This window comes from Lacerta agilis, chromosome 8, assembly GCF_009819535.1.
Source record: "Lacerta agilis isolate rLacAgi1 chromosome 8, rLacAgi1.pri, whole genome shotgun sequence".
Taxonomy (NCBI): Eukaryota; Metazoa; Chordata; class Lepidosauria; order Squamata; family Lacertidae; genus Lacerta; species Lacerta agilis.
The window spans coordinates 3945801-3969878 of NC_046319.1; the positions used below are offsets into that span (position 1 = coordinate 3945801).

The 24078-nt window shown below is 46.7% G+C and overlaps 2 protein-coding genes across 2 annotated transcripts in view; one reads left to right on the forward strand and one right to left on the reverse strand.

The window, feature by feature from the left end:
- Nucleotides 1–3514: 3514 nt before the first annotated feature.
- On the forward strand, nt 3515–12026 carry MTHFD2 (methylenetetrahydrofolate dehydrogenase (NADP+ dependent) 2, methenyltetrahydrofolate cyclohydrolase). The gene is made up of 8 exons (XM_033159097.1): nt 3515–3677; nt 5800–5984; nt 7682–7804; nt 7976–8128; nt 8216–8323; nt 9020–9112; nt 9441–9566; nt 11224–12026. The coding sequence occupies exons 1-8, from the start codon at nt 3547–3549 to the stop codon at nt 11361–11363; spliced, it is 1059 nt and encodes a 352-aa protein (XP_033014988.1). The 5' UTR covers nt 3515–3546; the 3' UTR covers nt 11364–12026.
- A 2814-nt stretch (nt 12027–14840) lies between these two features.
- Nucleotides 14841–24078, reverse strand: part of SLC4A5 (solute carrier family 4 member 5) — a 55503-nt gene continuing 46265 nt past the window's right edge. Inside the window, exons 21-24 of the mRNA XM_033159100.1 lie at nt 23576–23740; nt 19172–19256; nt 16540–16607; nt 14841–14944 (exon numbers count right to left, since the gene is read on the reverse strand). Coding sequence (XP_033014991.1) covers nt 16573–16607; nt 19172–19256; nt 23576–23740 — 285 coding nt within the window. The 3' untranslated portion in view covers nt 14841–14944; nt 16540–16572. The remainder of the gene's footprint in view (nt 14945–16539; nt 16608–19171; nt 19257–23575; nt 23741–24078) is intronic.

The window sequence follows — 24078 nt, forward strand, 5'->3', positions numbered from 1 at the left end:
CAACAGTTCTGAGCACTTAGCCAGGCAGAACACAGTACGCAATGTGAGCATTGGATACCACCTGCTAAGTGATTGATGTTACAAAATGGCTGTGGAACGTGATGGAGCAGATCATACATCTGTGCCTAAACACACTTTTGTCTGTCTTTTAGTCATGTTAATAGAGAGAATCGTATCACCTTATTGTCTGTTGGCACTATAAAACACCCACTGTGATCCTAAAACAGCGTGTGCTACAACCTTTATCACAGCAATGAGAGCGTTTATTCAAATAAAGCATAACATCATTTTATCACTGAAGTCTTAAGACTTGTTTTGGAGCTGTTTCATCAGAGAATCTTGAGTTCTAGTCAATTATTAATTCATTTTCTTGACTGCTTTCCACAAGAGTTTTAAAGCAACTTACAAACACTATAAAAATACTGTATTTAAAATTGGCAATTAACACACTAAAATCCCCTAATCCCCTAATATTTAATAAATGAATGAAACGATGGATAAGAATGCCTGCAGGAGCCGTAATGACCTTAACATTCAAATGCTTGGGAGAAGAGAAACATCTTCATTTTGTCCCTGTTCACTTGCACAACAGTGAAACTATGGATGGACTTAGGGGACTGGCCTGCAAACAGACTGGCTTCACATTGTAATGAGAACAGTGAAAATACAGTATTGGCGTAAAACCAGTCCCCACAAGGGGGAGAGTGGAGCCGTCCTTGCTTCATGGTACAAGCAGGAGGAAAGCAAGATGAGCTTAAAGATAAAGGTAAAGGTACCCCTGACCATTAAGTCCAGTCGGGGATGACTCTGGGGTTGTGGCGCTATAGGCCAAGGGAGCTGGTGTTTTGTCCACAGACAGCTTCCGGGTCATGTGGCCAGCATGACTAAGCCGCTTCTGGCGAACCAGAGCAGTGCACGAAAACACTTATTTACCTTCCCACCGGAGTGGTACCTACCTTTATTTATCTACTTGCACTTTGACGTGCTTTCAAACTGCTAGGTGAGCAGGAGCTGGGACCGAACAATGGGAGCTCAGCCCATCTGGAACCGCTGACCTTCTGATCGACAAGCCACCCGCTGTGTAAGATGAGCTTACATGTCTCTTATTATTTCTCTTCCTCCTCCTTCTCAGCACATTACAAAGGTTTGAGGCTAGCTTGAAACTTGCAGGGGTCTTACTGGCAGAGGAGATTGTCCTGCTGTCACCTCCCACCTCTGGGAGTGGCCCTCTGGCAAAAACGAGTGTGTAAATACCAGGTGTTAGACCTGCTTTTCACGTTTAGTGGGCAGTATTTGACTCACTGCTAGAGATGTATGTTTTTGTGGCAAGAATAAGGCAATGAGTGGTTGTGTTGTGGGGGTGGAGAGTATTGAGAAATACAAAGCGTATAACTTTCTAATCACACCTTAGCACACTTTGCTGATTTAAGAGCATGGTAATTTGTTTTGCAAACAGGCATGTTCAGCAAATATACAAATTTATCTTTACATGGCATAGAGCACCCTTCCCCAACTTTATGCCCTCAGGCTGGTTGGGCCTGATTGAAGTTGTAGTCCAAACCATCTGAAGATCACCAGGTTGGGGAAGGCTTGCATAGAAGTCCATGCTACAGAAAATAGAACCCAGCACAAATTTCTCACATCTCTGTCGCTGACCTTATTTAACACCAGCTACTGTGTGGGAAAAGCCACTGGGAATTGTGTTACATATTATAGTGGGTTCTTTGCCAAGCGTTCCAGAGATTTTTTTCTCCCTGCTCGCCTGGGAGACTAAAAGCAGGAGAGCTATCAAGCAAGGTCATCTGAGGCTAAGCATCCATATGCACATGGAGTACAGTTGCCTAGCAGGCCTTGATGAAATCAAAGAATTGTAGAGTTGGAAAGGATTCCAACCCCTGCAAAGCAGGAATCTTAACTAAAGCATCCATGATGGCTGGCCATCCAATCTCTGCTTCAAACCTCCAAGGAAGGAGAGTCCACCACCACCTAAGGAAGTGCATTCCTGATGTTCAGTTGGAATTTCCTTTCTTGTAACTTGAAGCCATTGGTTCGAGTCCTACCCTCCAGAGCAGGAGAAAACAAGCTTGCTCTGTATTCCATGCGAGAGCCATTGAGATCATTTGAAGATCATATCTCTTCTCAGTCTCTCTTCCAGGCTAAACATACTCAGCTCCTTCAACCATTCCTCATAAGGCTTGGAATTGTTATAAAATTTAGAGTGCACACACATAGCAGGCATACCACAGGAAACCAATCCTTCACCCTTCAAAATTTAGGAAATATTTCCTGAGAAAATTACACATTAGTTTAGCACACAGAACAATCCCCAAAAGCCATCCTGACTCTTGACTAAATATTTCCTCTGCAGGAAATTAAGGGCATATTTTGTGTATGAATAGCATGGGCCTGGCACCTGGATTCAAGAACCAAAGTATTTACCATCTCAAAAGAACGGCCAGACTGCCCAGGTAAAGCTATCAGTAAAACATTATCAGGTATCCTGGCAAAAAGGAGAGAAGCCACACAATCAAATTTCTGTCCTAGACTGCCTTTCTGTGATTTATATGTGATGCTTTTAGTGCATAGTCTTTGGCTAATGGGTTGGGCAACGTCTATAAAGGGGCTTGCAGTCATTTGTTCCGGGTCTCTCGCCTCCCTGCAAGGAGGTGGGGAACTGTGTTGCAATAGAAAAATAAAATCTGCCTTGCTTTCACTAGCTCCTGCCTCCACCCATTCTTCTCTGACCGACTTATGGGACTCAAGAGTCCCTTGAGGAATTGGGCAGCAAAAGCCAACCCCCCCTTTCCTACAACAGTTTCCAGATCCTTGATTATCTTGGTTGCTCTCCTCTGCACATGTTCCGGCTTGTCAACATCCTCCTTAAATTGTGGTGCCCAGAATTGGACACAGTATTCCAGGCAGAATAGAGTGGGACTATGACTTCCCTTGAGCTGGGCGCTCGACTTCTGTTGAGGCAGCTTAGAATACCGGTAGTATTAGCTATTTTTGTACCGAGAACTAAACACACAGGAAGATACACTATTATAGCCGTAATAAAAAAAATTCGTCCCGAGTTGAGGACGCCACCGTGGGAACTTCTCTTTCAGAGCAAAAGGCAAGGAAGTGCGGGCCGCGTGGTTTCCTGGCCTTCCCTCAGATTGCTTTATTTCAGGACCTGTAAGCGCGCTCTTCTTTCCTGCGTTTGCCAATCAGGGCTTTCGATGGGCGCTTAAGCCCGCCTCGCGGCTCCCTCCTTTCCCGGGTTGCATCAGCCTTTTCCCCCCGCCGGTTACAGTACGTAGAAGCCACGGGGCGCTCCTCGGAAGAACCCCGCCCTGCCTTTGCGTCATTCCCTGCCCTCGCCCAATCAGAGCAGCCGCGACTCTACCCTCGCCGGATCGCGTCATTCCCCTTTGCAGCCAATGGCGGCGAGGCCGGCTTGGGAAACGGGGCGGGGCAGAGCCTTTATAAGGCCTTGCTCTCGCACCGGCGGCCGGTTCCTCGCCCCTCTCTCTCTCTCCTCCAGCGTTTCCGAGAGCTGTCGCCATGGCAACCGTCTCCGCGCTCCCGCTCTTCCGGATCCTGGCCCGAGCCACTTCGGCCGGCCCCGCCAATTGCTGCTGCCAGCGCCTTCCTGCCCCGCGGGGAACTCGCCGGCTGCACCTCACGGCGCCCAGGTAGGGCGGAGGCCACAAACTCGGGTCCGGGGGATTGGGGGGGGGTCGTCTCGTTGGGTGGTGGAGCCTCCCTAGCCGGGCGCAGTCTACCTGGGAGCACAGAGCGGGAGAGCCAAGAGCGCGCCGAGGCTTCCTCCCCCTCCGCCCTTCCCGCGTGGCCCCGGAGGCCCAACAGGAGAAACAGGGAGGGGCCCTTGTGGGGTGGTGGATCCTCCATGGCTGGGCGCAGACTACCCGAGGATGAGGATGATAGTAATGGCCAGAGGGCTCCGAGGCTTTCCCCTCTCTTTTCCTGCTTCTCTTCCCCGCGTGTCCCTGGCTTCTCCCGGTCGCCGCCTTGGGAGAGGGAAGGGGGGGCAGGAGGGGCTGCCTGGCGGTGACTCCCCCCCCCCCGCGACCCCTCCCCTCCCCTCTCCCCCGGTCCATCTCTCCCCCCCCCCCCCCGCTGCTTCCCACGGGGAGCCCCTCCTGGGCGGGCGTCGTGGCGAGACTCCCCCTGGCGGCGCCTCGGAGGGCGGCAGGCTGATGAAATCGCCCCGGCCGCTTGCATGGCTCGGCCCGGAGCTGCTTCTGCCGCGGAGTTTGGCGCCGCCAGCCCGGGGTTGCTTCCGTGCCTGGAAGAGAAGCTGATGGGGCGGGTCACGGGAATGCTTTATAATCATCATTATGGGCATCGGAGGCGCAGGGAGCAAAGAGTTGGAGGTGCCTTGTGTTGTGTAATGGTTAGTGTTGGCACAGCAGCGCCATCCGAGACCCGAGTTCACAGCGCTCACTGGGGGCAGCAGTCACTGTCTCTCAGCCCATCCTACCTCGCAGGGTGGTTGTGGGAGATTATAGGAGGAGGGGGAGAACCACATGCATTGCCTTGAGCCCTTTGGAGATAAAAGGTGGGGTATTAAATAAATACATAAATAGTCGTTGCTTGAAAAGGAGTGTTGAATTCTGTCCCTAGAGACCTCCGTGCCCCAAGACTTTCAAGGGCAAAGTGTGGAGCCCTAATTGGAAAAGGGGCACCTGTCATGTTTTTCTCTCCCTGGTCCTCTTATCGCTTGAGGAAGCCTGGTCTGCTGGCATGCAAGATAATATTCTGCAGAGCGCAGTTGCACTTTCCCCACTTCATGAAAAACAGCTTTGAGAACTTGGTTGGTGTTGGGCAAACAAGATTCCCAGGCACTTTTTTGAGATTCTGGAAGTTTGAAGAGTGTGCAAAAGGAATGTGAGAGAAAGATTATCTCTTTCCACAGCAGATTTGTCCAGTGGGTATTGGTATACCTGATTCACCAAGACCCATTGCGTGTTAGCCAAAAACCCAGCATGTTTGGCTCACAGTAGCAGCAAGAGGGGTTCCTGCCTCACCGCAGCAATAAGTGAAACTTTCTTCTGAGGCTGCACCAAAATATCCTCCATTGTTTGCACAGATGGTAGCTTGAGTAAAATGCTTTTGCCTGAATATATTTAAATGTTGTTCTTCCAAATGGACTCTGTGAAGTCATTCTACTGATACTGCAATAGCAATTGCATGCAGAATTGGGTATTTTCTGTTACAGGTGGGTAGCCGTGTTGGTCTGCCATAGTCGAAACAAAATAGGAAATTATTTCCAGTAGCACCTTAGAGACCAACTGAGTTTGTTCTTGGTATGAGCTTTCGTGTGCATGCACACTTCTTCAGATATCTGAAGAAGTGTGCATGCACACGAAAGCTCATACCAAGAACAAACTCACGTTGGTCTCTAAGGTGCTACTGGGTATTTTCTATTTTTTAGAGCAAGAGAAGGCCTGATCTTGTCCTGGAGCTCATCATTCTCTTGCTCTTCACGGTGCCTGTGAAGGCAGTTATGTAATGCCTTTGTGGGCAGTTGATCCTGCGAAGTTTTTAGCTCCCTTGCATTCTTGCTCCATTTTGCCAACTGTTGGCTGTAGAGCACATGCATTCGACTGACCCCCCCCCCCCAAGTCCCTGCCCTTTTGTTAGGATCCTGCCTCCCATGAGATCTGTGAACCTTTAAGTGTTGGCCCGGGAATATGTGCAAGCTACTCTGTGGGGGAAGTGATGAATTTCCAACAAGACACTCCTAATCTTTTTGGGGATCAAATGCTTTAAAAAAAAAACCTCTGCTTGCAGGAATGAAGCAGTTGTCATTTCTGGGAGGAAGCTGGCACGGCAGATCAGGCAAGAAGCCCGTCATGAAGTGGAGCAGTGGGTTGCAGATGGAAACAAAAGGCCCCATCTCAGTGTGGTTCTAGTTGGTGAAAATCCTGCCAGCCACTCCTATGTCCTGAACAAAACCAAGGCTGCGGCTGATGTAGGTATGTCTTTCATGGCCAGGTTCTCCTGCAGTATTAGTCATTGCACTATTGCTGGCAGAAAAAAGGTCTCAGATGAGTGTTGGTCCAAACAACTCAGCTTGGTTTGTCTCTCCTCCTGACCATCTCCTGGAGCCTTCTCAGCTGCTGCTTCCTCATCTGCCCTTCGTTTTGAGCAGTGTAACCTCGCCGTACCTCAGGAATACTGGCTGCAAGTGGTTCCCATGGTTTAAGAGAGGCTTCCTTCCCGGCCCTACCTGGACACACCCAAGATTGAACCTGGGATCTTTTGTATGCAAAGCAAGTGTTCTTCTGCTGAGCTACAGCCCTCCTCTAAATTTTGGGCAGTGAAGGGGCTGGGGTGCAGACGGATGTGCCTTTTAGCTATATGGCAGACTGCAGCAGGGTGTGGCCAAAACTGTCTCTACCCCACCACAGTCCAATTAATTTTGGTTTCTCTGGCTTCTGCCATCTCATCCCTAATGCTGCTGCTCTAATAATCCTGCTTCACTTCTGTGTCAGTAATTGTTTCAAAGCTTGAGGTGGGAAATTGAAGTAGGACTTGAAAAGTTTCATGCTGAAAAATTCAGCAGGTGTTACCTCTTTAGTAAGTACTTCCTGCTGCTATGGTGGTACAGTGGTACCTCGGGTTACAGACGCTTCAGGTTACAAACTCCGCTAACCCAGAAATAATGCTTCAGGTTAAGAACTTTGCTTCAGGATAAGAACAGAAATCGTGCTCTGGCGGCGCAGCGGTAGCAGGAGGCCCCATTAGCTAAAGTGGTGCTTCAGGTTAAGAACAGTTTCAGGTTAATACCATTGTATTAGTAGCAACAGCAGCGATCTAAATGCTTTAAAACAATATTTTGGGTTGCTGAGCTTTATCAGAACTCTGTCTAGGCAGCAGTTGCTTTTGGGGCTTCACTCTAGATGTGACTTTTGAGTGGAAAATGTAAAAGGAGAAAGACCCCAGGGCTTGGCAGCCACTTGAGGTTTTCATTTCACTGGTCAGATTGCAGTTACTGGATCTTCACTGCCTCATCCACTCCTGCTGTAGCTTAACATGAGGACAGTGGGCCTCATGTATCCTAAAGAATGTACACAACATTTTTGCACTGTTAAGCAACTCTGGTATTCATGGCTTCGTTTAGCTGGCCCTAGCAATTCCCTTGCATAGTTTGCAAGCCTGCTAAGTGTTTTGGGATGGGAAGTGTTAACCAGGGGCAAAAGGCATAGGCTTACTGTCTGTCCAGATGTAGGATCATATATAAAGACACGGGCTTCACCAACTCGTGGACAATATCACAATTAAAAGTCCTTACCCACAGACCCATAGTCCAGGACACAGTGCTCACTAGAAGAGCCAAAATGGGGTATTGCTCACTGCATCTATTATTTCTTTTGCTTCTTCAGAATACTTTTCTAACATTCTGCGTTTCCATCTTGATCTGTTCTGTATCTTAATTTTGTGTGTGCTGCTGTTTGCCTTTTGTGTTCCTTCTCTCCTGTATTTTTCCTCCATAGTGACTTTTTTCAAAAAATGTAAATAGCTTTGGACCAGGATTCTATTTGATTTCTCCCCTCCTGCCCCCCCCAAATAAAATAGAATAAAATTCTATTCCTTGACTTATACTCATGAAGTATGGTTTACCAACTTCAATCTTCTTTTGACCCTCTTTCATCACTTTTGGTACTTGCAGGAATCAGCAGTGAAACGATCCTGAAGCCAGCCTCCATCACTGAAGAGGAGTTGCTTGATTTAATCAGCAAGCTAAACAATGACAGAAATGTAGATGGCCTCCTGGTTCAGCTCCCTTTGCCTGGTGAGTGCGGTGCTTTGGGAGAAGCTCTTCATCCAGCATCCCTAGACACATACCCATAAGTGTCAGCTTCTGATTTCCCCTTCCGTTCATCCCGTTCCTGGGATTACATGCATATGACTCCTTGCACTAAAATCTCTCCTCCCTCCCCCCCCCCCCCGCTTTTCCCTCCAGAGCATATTGATGAGAGGAAGATCTGCAATGCTGTGAACCCAGAGAAAGATGTGGATGGCTTCCATGTGGTGAATGTGGGCCGGATGTGCCTTGACCAATACTCCATGCTGCCAGCGACACCTTGGGGCGTGTGGGAAATCATCAAGAGAACGGGTAGGTGTTGGTGTGCAAATACTGCTGGCCTTGAGTCGCTTGAAAGAAGGCGGAGCCTGACTTGGGTGTGGGTGTGCTGTGTTGCAGGGATCCCGACCCTCGGCAAGAATGTGGTCGTGGCTGGCCGGTCAAAGAATGTGGGGATGCCCATTGCGATGCTGCTTCATACGGATGGGCGGCACGAGCGCCCCGGAGGTAAGGTTCTGGTGGGCCTTCGAGTGCGAGCTGCTTTTCCCAGGGATTCTTTTCCTCTCGGTCCACTTTCCTGGTGAGACGGAGGCTTTTCTGATCTTTGCAGGAGGCAGCAAGTCATATTTGCTGCGAGTTCTTGTCGCTGTGTGGCTCCAGACTGACAGGTCCACTGTGATTCTGGGCTGCTGTAGCTGCTTCATCTGGCTGGGTTGTGTCCTTGCACTGTGATACTGCCTCTTGCTTGCCTGGATAGAAGAGGTTGGGGGCTGCATGTGCAAACCTGGCTTTTACAGTACAAAGTTAAGAACCACACTTGTCTCTCCACCCGCTGCCTGCATGTTGCCCAGGAGGTCCTTCACCCTGTTATATGGAAGGTGTGCGTAGCCCACGTTCCCCCTTCAACTGAAGCCTTTAACTCTGAATCGTTAAACTGTTGTTGTTTTTTAATGCGCTTTTTCTTGAGGCGCTGGGAGGTCTTGCTGGACCTCTTAGTGGGAGGATACAATCAAACCCAAAGTGTTTAATGAGGAGGGTGCGAGGAGTGCAGACTCTGTGGGTGGTAGGAGCATGTGTTGAATTGCCAGGGGTGATGCAGCCCCATTCCACCTCCCTAGCTGCCGCTTGCCCTTCTGAAGGCCGTTTGAGGCTTCTGCCAGGAGGCCCGGTGTGTCCTGTTCTCACTGTAACTTCTCTTTTCAGGGGATGCGACAGTAACCATCTCTCACCGCTACACTCCAAAGGAACAGCTCAAGCAGCACACGATTCTTGCTGACATTGTGGTTGCAGCTGCAGGTAAGATTCTGGGTGGCTTCTTTAAGAAAAACAGCCTTTGAATACAGCCCTTTAATACGGCTGCCATTCCTCTAGTGGCCGTGCTAAGAATAACTGGGAAGGCTTCCGCTAGGAGTCGCTTCTGCCTGTGGAATTTCACATGCTGCTTCAAGCAGATGGCTAGTGGCTTGCGGTGGCTGCCCTACGTTACGATGGATGGCAGGCACCCTTGGGCTTTGTCCTGTGGCCACATTAAATGAAGACCGGTAGCTGCCTTACATGCTGAAGGGCGGGTCAAAAACGAAAGTGAATGAATTAAAATGTTAACCCCTGAAATGTTGCGTTTCAGGCATCCCTAATCTGATTACAGCCGATATGATCAAAGAGGGAGCTGCGGTTATTGATGTTGGCATAAACCGTGTCCGGGACCCTGTTACTGCAAAACCAAAACTTGTTGGAGATGTGGATTTCGAAGGTATGCAAGGTGCTTTGTATTTGGGCCCCCAGTGACTGATCTTGCCTTGCCTTAGGCCACCTGAGGCCATACAGCTGTTTTGGACTACGCCTCCCACCCATCTTGTTCTGACGGGGGCTGATGGGAATTGTAGTTCAAAACATCTTGAGAGCGCCAGGTTGGGGAAGGCTGGGTTAGGCACATAGGCTCCTGCTGTCTCAGCTATCCTTGGGACGGTTGCAGTTTTGAACGAGCTGCATAGCTTCTCCTATAAGGGAGTGGGTTAGCTTGATGCAGAATATATCCGGTTACTTGATATCTTGCATAAAAAAAGATTGTAACTCTTCCTTGTAACTTCATCCTGAAACTTCTGTGCTGGATGGAGCAGCTGGTGGGCTGCGAATTTTGAATTGGTGTGTGCTCTTGGCAGCACGGAGTGGACTCTTGCGTGTGACCTTGTTTCAGCAAGTAATGGCAGGAGTTCAAATTTCTGAAAGCTTTAACACATGCAGCTCTTGATACTGTAAATATCGGCTTAGCTAACATATTAAGACAGTTTGCCCGACAGAGAAACACCTAGATCTGGCCAGTTTTTTTTGTAATAAAGGATAGGGAGCTGCCCGGAACTCCTGCTGAATGTACACCGCTGTGGTTTGGGGCTTCTGGCAAAAAGGCCTGACTCCCTTTCCACTGTTGCCCCTGCAGGACTTCCCCTACCAATTACTCTGGCTGATAATATGGAAACACTCTTCACTATGGAAGGCATCTAGAATGGAGAATATGAGGGGTGCTGTGAACTTTAAAGGACACTGTAGCTCATTAGGTTTTTTTTTTGTAAAGGTTAATAAGGATTAGGACAAGGATACAAATTATGGGTATCTCACAATGCTAAGTTTTAGATATTTTGTTTTTGTTTCATTTGGCAACTAGCTTGGAGACAAAAGCCCAGAGGTCCAGGGTGGCTTTCCAGTGGTCAGGGGAAGTGGCAGCAGTGCTGTCAGCAGCACTTGTGGCACTTTCTTTGCCTTGCTGGGCCCCCCTCGCCCCAACGTTCTCCCTGTTGTGTCACCACAGTCTTTCCCAGCAGAGATTTCAGGAATTGGCTACTTTGGGGCAGCCTCCCTCTGCACCCCCCATCTTCTGTGATGGCTCTCTGCCTGTGGAATACTCTCCCCATGGAGACTTGCCTGGTGCCTTTGTTACATAGAATCCTAGAGTTGGAAGAGACCACCAGGGCCATCCAGTCCAACCCCCTGCCAAGCAGGAAACACCATCAAAGCATTCCTGACAGATGGCTGTCAAGCCTCTGCTTAAAGACCTCCAAAGAAAGAGACTCCACCACACTCCTTGGCAGCAAATTCCACTGTCAAACAGCTCTTTAAGTGCCAGGCGAAAGCATTCCTCTTCTCCCAGGCCTTTGACTAATTAAACAAATTAAACAATCTATGGCCTTTTAAACTGTATGTGTGGGGTTGTTTTTGTTTGTTACTATGGTACACATTTTTATGTTTTTATATTGTAAACTGCCCTTTGATCCTTGGGTGAAGGGCAGTATAGAAATACAGCAACAACAATTTAGTCCTGGAATTGCCTCTGTCCTGCTTGCAGCCTCCTGCTAGGGCTTTTGACACTTGTTTTCCTCCTGTGCTCCATCATCTCCTTTCCTCCTTTTCTGCAGGTGTGAAGCAGAAAGCCAGCTACATCACTCCAGTCCCTGGTGGGGTCGGGCCCATGACAGTTGCCATGCTCATGAAGAACACCATCATTGCCGCAAAAAAATTGTGGCGGCCTCAGGAGCTTGAAGCCCTAAGTGCCTAATGCTGGACTTCCTAGTGGCAAGCAGCAGCATTCCAAATCTCTTCCCAAACACAGCCTGAGGGACAATGCAATATTTATTTATTGGCTGAAAGGTCATCAGAGAGTCTCGCTCTGGAGTATTTATTTTAAAGCAATTGTTTTTCAAGGCAAAAGGGTCCAACATGATACATTATGATTCCGATCATTTATGTGCAGGAACCAAGCTTGAGGTTAGAATACAGGGGAGTGATTGTGCAAGCTCTCAAACCCAGCAGGAAGCTGTAACTGGGGGCCAAGTGTGTGTGTTCATTGTACAAAATGTGTCTTAGTGTGTACATGGTGCAATTTCAATTCAGCAACCTCCACTGAACCCAGGAGATACTATGTTATCTGGTAGGATTATGCTACAGCTATTCCGGAGTCAGATGTTGCTATTTTCTACAAAGCCTTATTTGTATGACCTTTCGAAGCTCTTGTAACAAAAGTTCTCAGTTCCTAAACATTTTTTTTCAAAGATGGGATGGACTCAGAAGCTAGACAGTATTTTGAGATACAGTGTTGTTTTAGCCTGCAAAAACTTGGGTGAAGTTCTCTGTGCCTGCTGTTCAAGCTTGCTTGCCATTTACTTGGGCTGTTACTGGAGCTTGGAGGTTGCATCTGAATAAAAGCGCTTCACATAGCACATCCAAACGTTTGCATTCCAATGTGTGCACTGACAAGGGGGATCTTAATTGTGCAGCAGCCAAGAAAGAATAGTAAATTGGTGGTAAAGCATATGTGTTGTGTGCCAAAGGTCCCAAGTAGTATTCCTGGCATTTGCCTGAAATCCTGGAGAGCAGCTGCCAGTTAAGTGTCCACTAATTATGCTAGTGTGGCCCCAGGTTTTTTTGAAAACCAAATCTCAGTGTGATCCATGTGGTTTTTTGCAGTCTGTTAAGAGTTCCATGTTTTGTGACACTTGACATTTCCAATACAGTATGTGACTGACTGCATCTGATAACACACTGCTATTAGACTCTCTTTCCCCAACCTGGTGCCCTCTAGATATGTGGTCAACAGTGCCCATCAACCCCAGCATCATCCAGCTATGCCGGCCATGAGTCATGGGAATTGTAGTCTAAAGCATCTACAGGGGCACCATGGGGCGGAATCCTGGCTTATAGCACCCAAGTCATTTTAGATGGTATAAATCTGAGAATCCTTAGCAAAATACTGAATTGGCTCTTGAAGATGAACATGATTTTCATGAGCTCAACACAAATGGAAGAGGTTCAAAAATTTATTAGACTATAAATGTTACTATAGTAGCAATGTAATAGCTCTGGGGCTGAAAATCTTTTGCTTTTGAAATTGTCTGTGTGTTTGTAGTGGCAATGAGCACTGCAGTGCCAAGTAGCTGATGGTGGGAGCAATAGATTTTACAAGCACAGGTGCATGAAACACTTGGCTTCCACAAACACCCTTGGCTTCCACAAACTTGGCTTCCACAAACACACAAATCCTGCTAAAACTTTATAACAGTATTGTTAAAGCAGCCTCTACTAAGCAGTGCAACAGTAGGCACACAGTACTGGTACAAAATAAGTAAGGAAAATATACAAGGCTATGTTCAAGTTCAAGTTCAAGTTGTTCTTGCAGCCTTCACTGGCTTGGCACCTTCCAATGGTTTAGGAATCCAAATCCTATGAACCTCCACTAGCATGGCCACACTACAATGGACTGATGGGGCACAAGTTGCAGGGAGGCAAAGTTAATTCTATTTCAAAGTTGTTGCCCAGGCATAAAACACAGTTTTGTGGAATTTTGTCCAACAGTTAATGGGTACTTGATTGATAAATAGGATGCTAAATTCAAGTTTTTCTTTTGTTTTGACTTCAATATTTACAATGTTACAAGGAAATCTGCATTAATTTCACACAGGTTCAAACCAGGTGCAATATTTAGCAGGCCAGAATATTCTGTACACAAGAGTCCTGCTTTAGAAGTAAAGTATCCTTTCCAAAGAAATCATCAAGTCTTTGAAACTGCACAATAGGGAAGAAATGGTAACTGGAAAAAATCTGGTGCCAAGATATTTTTCTGTCAAGTAGAAGGAATGATCTTTAAGCCAGTTAAGGCCAACAGCAATCACACAGCTTGACAGCAACACTCTCACATTTCTGCTGTAGACCGCCTTTTTCTGTGACACATGTGTGATGCTGTTTGGGTGGTCCTTGGCTAAGGGACAATTTCTAAAGCCTTTAAAAGTTCTTGTGCTCCTTTGATCTGGGTCCTCCTACCAAGCAGAGGGGGTGGGTGGGTGGGACTTCTGTTGCAACAGAATAATAAAGATTTGCCTTGCTTTCACTGGATCGTGCCTCAGCTCATTCTTCTCTGACAAATAATAGCTCAGTTGGTTAGAGCAATAGTGCAGATAATGCAGAGGTTGCAGGTTCAGTCCCTGTATGGAGCTGTTGCATATTCCTACATTGAAGGGGGTTGGTCCATTCCAACTCTAACAAACTTGGGGGACTCGAGTCCCTTAAAAGGGGTGTCAGGCTGTTAAAGCCCACCCCCCCATTTTCTGGGGACAGTGGTATTGGCACACACCGAGGGAGGTATCTGATGGCACTATGGTTGGCCAGGAGTGCCATGCTGGGAACCCCCAGCTCTTAAACGAAAACACTCATTCACTAAGGGCTTACCCACATTTCCTCTTGTTCAGATGGCGAAGGTGGACATTCTCTTGAAACCAGCTTGGGGCCTTCACGGCAAATGCACAGACCACCAGCATGTCTCATGAAGGAATTCCATGAGAGGTGTCTTGGGCAAATTGTTGAGAGTCATCAGAAGTCCAAATCTGCTTTACTGCAACTGGATTCTGTTGCTCCTCAGCCTTCGGTCAACAAGCATGTGCAGCATTCAGAGAAATGATACGTCATTTGAAGATGGCAGTAATCCGGCTCCTCCTGCCTCTGCAATACTATGGTTGATAGTGATAGAGAGGCTTTTTCTACAGGAGTGGAAGGTTTTATACGCTTAGCTACGAAGTGAATAAAAAAGCTACTGGCTCCACTGAGAGATGTCCCACTGAAATCCATGGGCTTTCAGAGGAAAAGAGCAGGCCAATTGGACGGAACTGCTGCAGACCACAGGAAAATGCTCAGTAAAGACATCCAAGTCCAAAAATGATACTGTTCCTCCATCCAAGGAGCTAAAGTTCTAATAAGTTCCTTTGTTCCCGCAGACTTTTAAAGTCCTATTTCCATGTTGCTCGGATGGAGCTTAAGCTGGAGATCTAGGGTCGTCATGGCACATGACCAAGCAGGATGGAATGCTACAAATTGTCTAATTTTCTGATGCTAAATGTGTGTGTATGTGTGTGTGTGTGTGTGTGTGTAGACACACACACACACACACACACACACACACACACAAAGGACCCCCATTCCTGGGACTATAGAGTGGTCTCGCTGCCCATGTCCCGAGGGTGCTTTTCTGTGTCAGTGTCTTCGTAATCTGACTCCATCTCTATCTTCACCTGGGGCACAGCACAGATGGGATTTCGAGAGTAATTAAATGCAGGAGAAGATGGGCAGGAAATCTTCAGGTGAAGTGTAATACTGGAAGAAAAGCAGGAAAGAGGGAGTTAGCTGGTCAGACCATTACAGCCAAGGAATTCAATTCTACTCTACTCAGGCCTTGTTGTCCCTCTGCCTGTCATCTCATCATGCTGAACAAACCCCCTTTCCACCCCTCTCTTGTGGACCCTCAAGACTCACGAAGCAGCTGCAACCTGGTGCCCTCTTGGCTCCCTGGCCCACAGTTCAAATCCTTTCCCATCTTGCCACTTCCTCCTGGGCTGACCGTGATGGTGGCAGCAGCAGAGTTGGGTCCAGCCCTGCTTTTTGGTTTTGCCAAAGCTGGGTGCTGCTCTGCAGCCCATTGCTTGTTTTGCTCCATTTCCTCTGGCCATTCTGTGCCTTGGCCAGGCTCTCTGGATCTCTCTCTGACTTGTTGCACAGGCTCTCTCCTCGCTCTGAGGACAGGGGGGTTCCTTCCAGTTGCCTCACTGCCACTGTCCTTTTCCTCATTCCTTCTCCTTCACTTAAAAATTCCTCATACCTCCGTTGGCTTGACCTTGGCTGCCTTGCCAATTATTTAATTTATTTACTTATTTACAGCCCACCTTTTCCTCCAAGGAGCTCAAGGTGGTATACATGGTTCTTCTCCCCTCTTTTCATTTAATCCCCACAACAACTCTGTGAGGGAGGTTAGGCTGAGAGGCAGTGACTGGCCCAAGGTCACAAGCAGTGAGCTTAATGGCCAAATGGCAATTTGAACCCTGCTCTCCCAATCCCAGCCCAACACTCTAACGTCTAACCTACACTGCAATAGCCCTCCCCCCTCCCTCCCAATATGTCTTTCCAGCTGTCAGCTGGTGCAGCAACACTGTTTGTGCCCTTGATTTGACTCAGAGCCAAATGGACCAGTTTTTACGTCATGTCACTGAAGTTGACTTGAAAATATTAGTTCCATGAAATTCTCACATTCCATATTTTTATTATGCCAATCTGTGCTGCAAGACAGTGTGGTATGGTGGTCTAGAAGATGGAGAGTTGGGGGGCTTCTGGAAATCCCCACTTGGACATGCTCTCCTGGATGAGTTGCTCTCCAATTTGTGTGCTGTTTCAAAGTGCTACATAAACATTTCATTGTGTAAATCAGCGCCATGACTGCATAACATTGTAGGGCAGGCATAGGCAAACTCGGCCCTCCAGATGTTTTGGGACTACAATTCCCATCATCCCTAGCTAACAGGACCAGTGGTCAGGGATGGTGGGAGTCCCAAAACATCTGGAGGGCCGAGTTTGCCTATGCCTGTTGTAGGGCATAGAAGTAAGAGATGGCAGAACCCTTTGCAAACTGAAAAGGGGTATAGCAATGAGGCATTTAATTGCTACCCCTTTTATAATTGTTAATAATCTTCCTATTCTCAATTCCCCTTTATCAGGGCTCCCCCCCCCCATCGGAACTCACCAGAACTCAGCCATTGCCATTATAAGAGAACAAGGGTAGCGTTCATCATGAGTTACAGCACTACCCCTTATAACCCCATCTTCTGCTGCTTTCTGCCCCCCAGATCTGGAGGATTCTCTATTTGCATTTCTTTACGTTAAAGTAGGAAAACTGTCAGCTGACCAAGTGTGTTGTTTACCTGCGATCCAGGTCTGACCCGTTAGGAGATGCATCAGAACGCAAAGCTGCAGCTGGAAGACCTCTTTCCTGCAGAGAAACAGAGATGGCTATGAAACTGTTTCAAGGCAGGGGAGGAGGAAAGCATGAAATAAGAGAGAGGAAGAGCTGCGGAAGGAAAGGCCCAGCTTGTTTCCAACCAAGTTCTCATCACCCATTCCCAAGGTGCCTCCATCACTGACCACTTTCTTGGAAGGAAATGTTTAGTGAAAAAGGATTTTGGATTTAATGAAATTTGCATGCCTTGCCCTGCCCTCAACCAATTTTAGTAGAACTGTGTTCTTCCAATAGTCTTTAAAAGCTGTGGCTTGAGGCCACCCCAAAATGCAAAAGCCCCATCCCACCCCTCTGGCTCTGGGCAAGGAGTGTGGGCTCCGTGAGAACATGACACACCATGAGATTTCTGGGAGCTCATGGCCTCTGGGCCCCTGTTGGCACCCCCAGTTCCAGAAATCAACATGGGACACAAGCAATCCATCTGCGCAAGCCCAGCTGGTGAGTGGGACCCCTGCTGCTCTGCCCCAGCTCCCACCCCTCTCAACGGGACAGCTGGTGAACTGTTGGGCAGACTTTGCCCTCAAAGCACCACACTGATTTGACTCCCACTCTGCTGCCACCGTTAACAGCTTCCAAAATCTGCTGCCTCTCACCTTGCTCATGGTAGGGCGGCCTCTGATGACTCCACTGAACTGGAGCCTTCTTGCAGGAAAAAAGTGAAGTGTGTATATCAGACATAGGCATAGTACGGAAGACAGGCATTTACGAGTCCTGAATAACCCAGAACACTGTTCACCTTGGCTCCTCAGCTCATCTCAGAGAGGCAGCATGTCGGTTTTTGCACTGGGTTTATCAACTCGCCCTTTCCAAAAAGGCTCACAGGGGGGCTGGTGGGTGATTACTGGCCACAGCTCAGGATCCTTCCCCAAATCCTTTCAAGTGCATAAGGGCCTAACACTATGTATTCCACCCAAGAGGAGGATGAGAGCAGGAAAGGCTGTTCCATGCGGAGTGCAGAGGGGTGATTAACCCTTTCTCCACCACCCACTGCATCTCCCACTCCCATGCTTTCACTCCCACTGGGTTTCAAACGCATCTTTGCCTCCCCAAGGGAAACAGCTCTGCCCAGCTGATGGATTTACTGCTGAGGAACTGGACAATGGTCTTCTGAGAAGTGTTTTAGTGCAGAACTTCATTTCCTGCAACTAGAAACAAAGGACTCGGCCATCAGTATGAAGTCCCCCTGAGATAAGGCGACAAAACTGCACAGGAGTTTAGTGTGCGATTGGTGCTGCTCATCCATGTAAGCAGCCCTACAGGTTCCAAATTACATCGCTGGCATCATAATGTCTCAGCCTGTATTTCCCTCTATTTAATATGAAATTACTCTTTCCATGGAAAATCTGATAAGCCTTTCCCCTTCCAATTTTAAACTGTTCCTAAGAACCCATTTGTGATATTCAAATGACCCTATTTGCAATATCCTCTGCCTGGAGGCAGCCCAGGATAGTTTTGTGGCAAGAAAGATTGTATCCAGAAGAGATTTAAGGTTGTTCTCGAAATCCTGAGCATCCCTAGGATCACTGTGAGCCAGCTACATGCTCATAATATCTGCAAACTGCAAGCTCTAAATGGCAACCTGGAGTATCGCTGGGTGTGTTCAGAGTGCCAGGTCCTGCCTGGGGCCTGCCTTAAAGCGGTGCCTCTGCAGAGCCCGAATGCACCATCATGTGAGCTGGGTATGTTTAGCCTAGAGAAGAGGAGACTGAGAGGTGAAAGGACAGCCATCTTCAAATAGATGGAAAAAACTTGTTTTCTGCTGCTCCAGAGTACGAAACTCAAACCAAAGGATTCAAGTGACAAGAAAGGAGATTCTGACTAAACATTAGGAAAGACTTCTGAAGAAGTGTGCATGCACACGAAAGCTCATACCAAGAACAAACTTAGTTGGTCTCTAAGGTGCTACTGGAAGGATTTTTTTATTTTATTTTGTTTTGACTATGGCAGATCAACACGGCTACCTACCTGTATTAGGAAAGACTTTGTGATAGCAAGAGCTGTTGGACAGTGGAATGGACTACCTTGGAATGTCCCTTCCAACTCTACAATTCTGTGATTCTGTGATCATGGACTCAGAACCTTGTAACAACTTCTGCTGGTGGGGAGTGAGTTGAACCCATGGTTTAATCCTCCTGCAAGTCAATTAACTGAGAGGCAAACTAGAAAATAAACTGTGCTGTGGGGGGCGGAGAGAGAATTTATTTGAAGAACTGGAGGCAGAGAATATCCTAAATGCACCCAAATGCTGTCTGTCTGTCTCCTTATCCCCACCCTGCAAACATGCACACATTACTTCAAGCTGCAACGCGAAGTCAAGTCATGTCTCATTCTCACCATGGGTTAGTGTGATTAGTAACCAACAAAAGATAAAGAAAGCCCCACTGAAATGAAGGGGAAATATGCGAGAAGACACTTCTGGGCCAGTTCCAGTTCAGTTCAGTGGCTCTTGTGTTTCTGGTCAAGCATGTCCAAAGGTTTTTAAGTTGCTGAGTTAGCTGTTAATTAAATATCTGACAGAGCGCGAGCATGTTACTTACTGGAAATGCAATGCATACTGTTTTGGGGTTCAGATGGGACAGGGTCCAGTGGGATGGTTATGACAGAGGGAGTGGGGAGCTTGGGCTGGGAGAAAAGTGGAAAGGGAGACAGTGAACAACTCCAGTAGTGCTGACAGGTTCAGGTTTATCATGGCAGGGCAGACACAACACCCAACCCAAAGGAAAACACACACAATCTGAGGATCTGGAATACATCGCATCCTCCACAAGGTAGACTCAGATTCATATTAGAAGCTGGGCAGAAAATCAGCCAAGTTACCATGACTTTTCCAAAGCAATTCTCATAATAAATTACAACTCTTTCACAGGGACTGTAGTAATGCTGCTCCAGTTTGAAAATTTTGGTCACCCAAAAACAAACTAAGTTTAAAAAAAACCCTCAGTTTAAAAAACTTGGCAAGCAATTCATTGCTGGGGCACTGAATTATCATAATGTGTATTAAATTGTTTTTTTTTTAAATATTTTATTAAAGATTTTCAAAGGTAGTACAATGTCTCTCTCAAGTTTTTCCATATAACATTTTTATAAGTCAGTGTTGGTGAGACATTAGAAAAGAAAGGGGGGAAGGGGGAAGAGGTGGGTGGGACAGGGAGGTAGGTGGGGTGGGGTGACTGTGTTTCTTTTTTACTTGATATGAATAGGGTTTGGTGTCAGCATTGTTTATGTAGGTTCTCTGTTGTTTGCTTATGCTCGTTTGGCGGTGAGAGAGGTCGGAGTTGGCTTGTGGTGTGGTTGTTCGTTTGTGGTTGGCTGTGGTGATCTTTGGTTTCCTGTGTGAGTGGGGTTGGTGGGTATTTTTGGTCAGGTTAGCCATATTGATTTGTATGCTGCCGGTAGATTTTTGTCATTGTCTTGTTGGGCTGTGTATGTGATGAAGGGGAACCATACTGGGGTGAAGGTGTCTTCTTCAGTTTGTTCCCGTGTCAATTTCAGCTTACTGGTTAGTTTTTCTAGTAGGGCTGTTTCCCATACTGCTTGGTACCATTGGTCCGTGTTTACTCCTGACAGGTCTTTCCAGTGTCTGGTTATGATGTTTCTGGATGCTGAGAGTAGATGGATTATGAGTTCTTTGTGTTGTAAGTGGGCATTATTGTCTTGGAAGATGTTTAGTAAGATCAGTTCTGGGGTGATTTCTAACACTTGCTTGGTTATTTTACATATTTCTTGTGTGGTTGTTGTCCAGAATGTTTGGATTTTGGGGCACTCCCACCACATGTGGAAGTATGTGCCTATGGAGGTGCACCCTCTCCAGCATTTTGGTGAGGTTCCTGGGCGTATTAGCGCTAGTTTTCTAGGTGTTAGATACCACCTGTAGGTTAGTTTTAGGGTGAGTTCTCTTCTCTTTGTTGATATGGATTTAAAGGGGGGTTTAGACCACATTCTGGTCCATTGGGTGGGGTTGATTTCGTATCCTATGTCATCCTCCCATTGTTTTTTGATTGTGTCTAGGGAGTTCGTGGAATTTTTGAGTAGTATTTTATATATTGCGGATACCAGCCCTCTATCGCATCCCTTTGTCATTAGGATGAGGTTTTCGAAGGTTGTCAGGGGTCTGGTTGCTGCTGATTTTACCGTTGGATTGTTTAATATGGCATGTAATTGGTGTTGTGTTAACCAGGGTATTTGGGTGTCTTCTAATTTGTCCTGTATTTCTTGTGTTGACAGAGGTTTGTTGTTTTTATAAAAGTCTATTAGGCGGTATAGTCCTTTGGATTGCCAGGTTTTGGTTTGGAGGTTTTGTGCTGCTTTGTGGAATAGTGGGTGGTAGGTCAGGGGGATTAGTGGGGATGGGGTTGGGGATAGTTTGCCTGTTTCTGCTTTCCATGCTTTGAACATGGTTTGTGTGTATCTACTAAGTGTTGTGGGGATTTTTCTTAGTTTGTTTGGGAGGAGTGGGTATGCTGTGGTGCAGATATTCTCAATTGTGTCCCTTTCTAGGTGTATCCATTGTTTTGTCTCGTCTTCTAATATGTATGGGATTATATGGCGTATTTGGTTGGCTCTGTAGTATGCTTCTATGTTGGGGATTCCCCATCCTCCTTCTGCGGTGGGGAGGTGTAGGTATTTGGTGTATATTCTTGTTTTTTTGTGTGAGAAGATAAAGGATTGTAGTTTTCTTTGCCATTTGCGGAGTTGGGTTGGGGGAATCCAGATTGGGAGGGTTTGGAATAGATAGGTTAGTTTTGGGAGGATGATCATTTTGATCATGGCTATTTTGTCTGAGAGAGTGAACTTCATGTTGTTCCATCTCTTTAAGTCTTTGTTTATTTGTTGCCATAGGGGTTTGTAGTTGTGGAGGTATAATTTGTTAAGGTTTTTGGTTATTTGTACTCCTAGGTATCTGAACTTGGTGTGGCAGAGTTTTATCTTGGTGGTGTTGGTGAGTCCTCTTTGGATGTAAGGTGGGGTGTTAAAGCACATGGCTTCCGATTTTTCAAAGTTTACTTGTAGGCCTGAAACCGTTGCAAATGTGTTGAGTTCTCTGATTAGGGAGGGTGCTGTGTTTGAGGGATCTGGTGTTGTGACCATTAGGTCATCTGCAAAAAGTCCTAGTTTATAGGTTCTGCCTTTTATTTCCACCCCCTTGATGTCTGTGGCTGCTCGGATTCGGATAGCTAGGGGTTCCAGCGCTAGGATAAATAGGAAGGGAGATAGTGGGCACCCTTGTTTTGTGCCTCTTTGGATTGTTATGGTATTTGAGTCCATATTATTAATTCTGCATTTTGCTGAGGCTTGGGAGTATATTTGTTTGATGGTTTGTAGGAAGTAGGGGCCAAATTTCATGCTAGTTAGTACTGCTGATAGGTATTTCCATTCTAGGCAATTGAAAGCTTTGAGGATGTCTAGGGACATAATTGTTAATGGGAGTTTAGTTGCCTTGCTGTGTTCAATTAGGTTCAGTAGTTTCCTGATGGGGTCTGTAATATTGCGACCAGGGACGAAGCCAGTTTGGTCTGGAGCTATTAGTTTGGATAAGAATTTTTTCAGGCGGTTGGCCAAGATTGATGTGAATATTTTGTAGTCTTGGTTTATTAATGAAATCGGGCGGTATGATTCTACCTTGAGGCTGTCCTTCATTGGTTTTGGGATGGAGACTATTTTGGAGAGGGTCCAGGTTTTGGGGATGGGCCCTCCTTTCATGATGTCATTAAAGAGGCGTGTCATGTAGGGCATCAGGGGTTCTTTGAATTTCTTATAGAATTCTGCTGTGAAGCCATCTGGGCCTGGAGCTTTGTGTGGTTTTAGGTTTTTGAGGATTGTGTCTATTTCCTCTGGGGTGATGGAACTGTCCATATATTCTTGTTCCTCATTAGTTAGAGTAGGTATGTTCATCTCTGCTAGGAATTCTTTGATTTCCTTCTCAGGTGGGTTACGGGAGGTGTATAGATCATGTGTATTAAATTGTTGAATTGTTTATATATTTAAATAACCAAACCATTATTTCTGAGAGAAAGGCATTTTCATGAATGCAATGGGCTGGTGAGTTATTCTTTCTTTTTTAAAAAGTTAAATAGCATACATTGAAACATACTAGATGTACATCAGGTCTTTGAACTTGCATTGCTTTAGTTTCTGGTGCTTAAGAACATCAGAAGAGCCTGCTGGATGAGGCCAAAGTGGGCCCATCTAGTCCAGCATCCTGTTCTCACAGCAGCCAGCCACATAGCTGTGGGAAGCCCGGAAACAGGACCTGAGCACAAGAACAACTCTCCCCTAATGTGGTTTCCTGCAACTGGTCTTCAGAAGCATTGCTGCCGCCAGTTGTGGAGGCAGAGCTGAGCCATCCTGGCTAGTAACCATTGATAGCCCTCTCCTCTTCATGATTTAGCTCCGCACTGAGTGAAGAAGCACTTTCTTATGTGGAAACACTATATATGTATGTGGCAATGGATCTCAAATGGTCCGAAGAGGATGGGTTTCCTGCTTGGCAGGGGGTTGGACTGGATGGCCCTTGTGGTCTCTTACCAACTCTATGATTCTAGGTAGGCACTCTGTAATGCTTTTCACAGAAGAACTGCTCCTTGCGTTGACTCTGAGTGCCAATGCAGACCATTTAATGCAGGGGTCAGAAAACATTTTCAGCTGTGGGCTGGTCGACTATCCCTCAGACCTTGTGGGGGGCTGGACTATATATTTTTTTGGGGGGGGGGGAAATGAACGAATTCCTATGCCCCACAAATAACCCAGAGATGTATTTTAAATAAAAGCACACATTCTACTCAACGCACTGATTCCCAGCCCATCCGCGGGCCGGATTTAGAAGGCGATTGGGCCAGATCTGGCCCCTGAGCCTTAGTTTGCCTACCCATGATTTAATGGGTCTGGCTGGCAAGAAAGAAACACATGTCCCACCACACTGCCCCCAAGCGTCACGGACACACCTCGTCACTGCTATCATCCTCCCCTTTGTTGCCTTTCTTTTTTTTCTTCTTCTTGTCATCCTCCTTCTTCTTATCCTTTTCAGGGATGATGTTATCAATCCACGCAAGGTCATGTTGGGAAAAGACAAGGTCTAGCATCTTCCGGACTAAAATCAAGGCTAAAATCTAAAAGGAGAGAGAGAGAGAAAAGAGAGAGAAAGAGAGAGAAAGGAAAACAAAAACCCACCAAGACAAGGCTCAAATAATCTAGCATGAAGACTATGAGTTGTTTAGAATTCAAGTACTCAAAGTGCAATGAAATGAGATCAAATTTCAGTGGGTTACAGGTTAATTCCTTGCAGGGCGTGATTCTGTGGCAGACCTGGGTTGGTGTAGAAGCAGCAGCAAGAGGAGACCTCCTGGCCATGATAGTGGCAGGCCAAATTATTTGGAGGGGATGCAATTTGGAGTGGGAGTTCATTCATGTTTCTTACTCCTTCCTCAAAATTTCACATGTGGAAGGC

What these genes read in the sequence shown, in the direction of transcription:
- MTHFD2 (XM_033159097.1), top strand. Translation starts at nt 3,547, where the DNA reads ATGGCAACCGTCTCCGCGCTCCCGCTCTTCCGGATCCTGGCCCGAGCC. An exon ending in CAAGGCTGCGGCTGATGTAG is followed by an intron (nt 5,985 to 7,681) that starts GTATGTCTTTCA and finishes TGGTACTTGCAG; the next exon opens with GAATCAGCAGTGAAACGATC. An exon ending in GGAAATCATCAAGAGAACGG is followed by an intron (nt 8,129 to 8,215) that starts GTAGGTGTTGGT and finishes GCTGTGTTGCAG; the next exon opens with GGATCCCGACCCTCGGCAAG.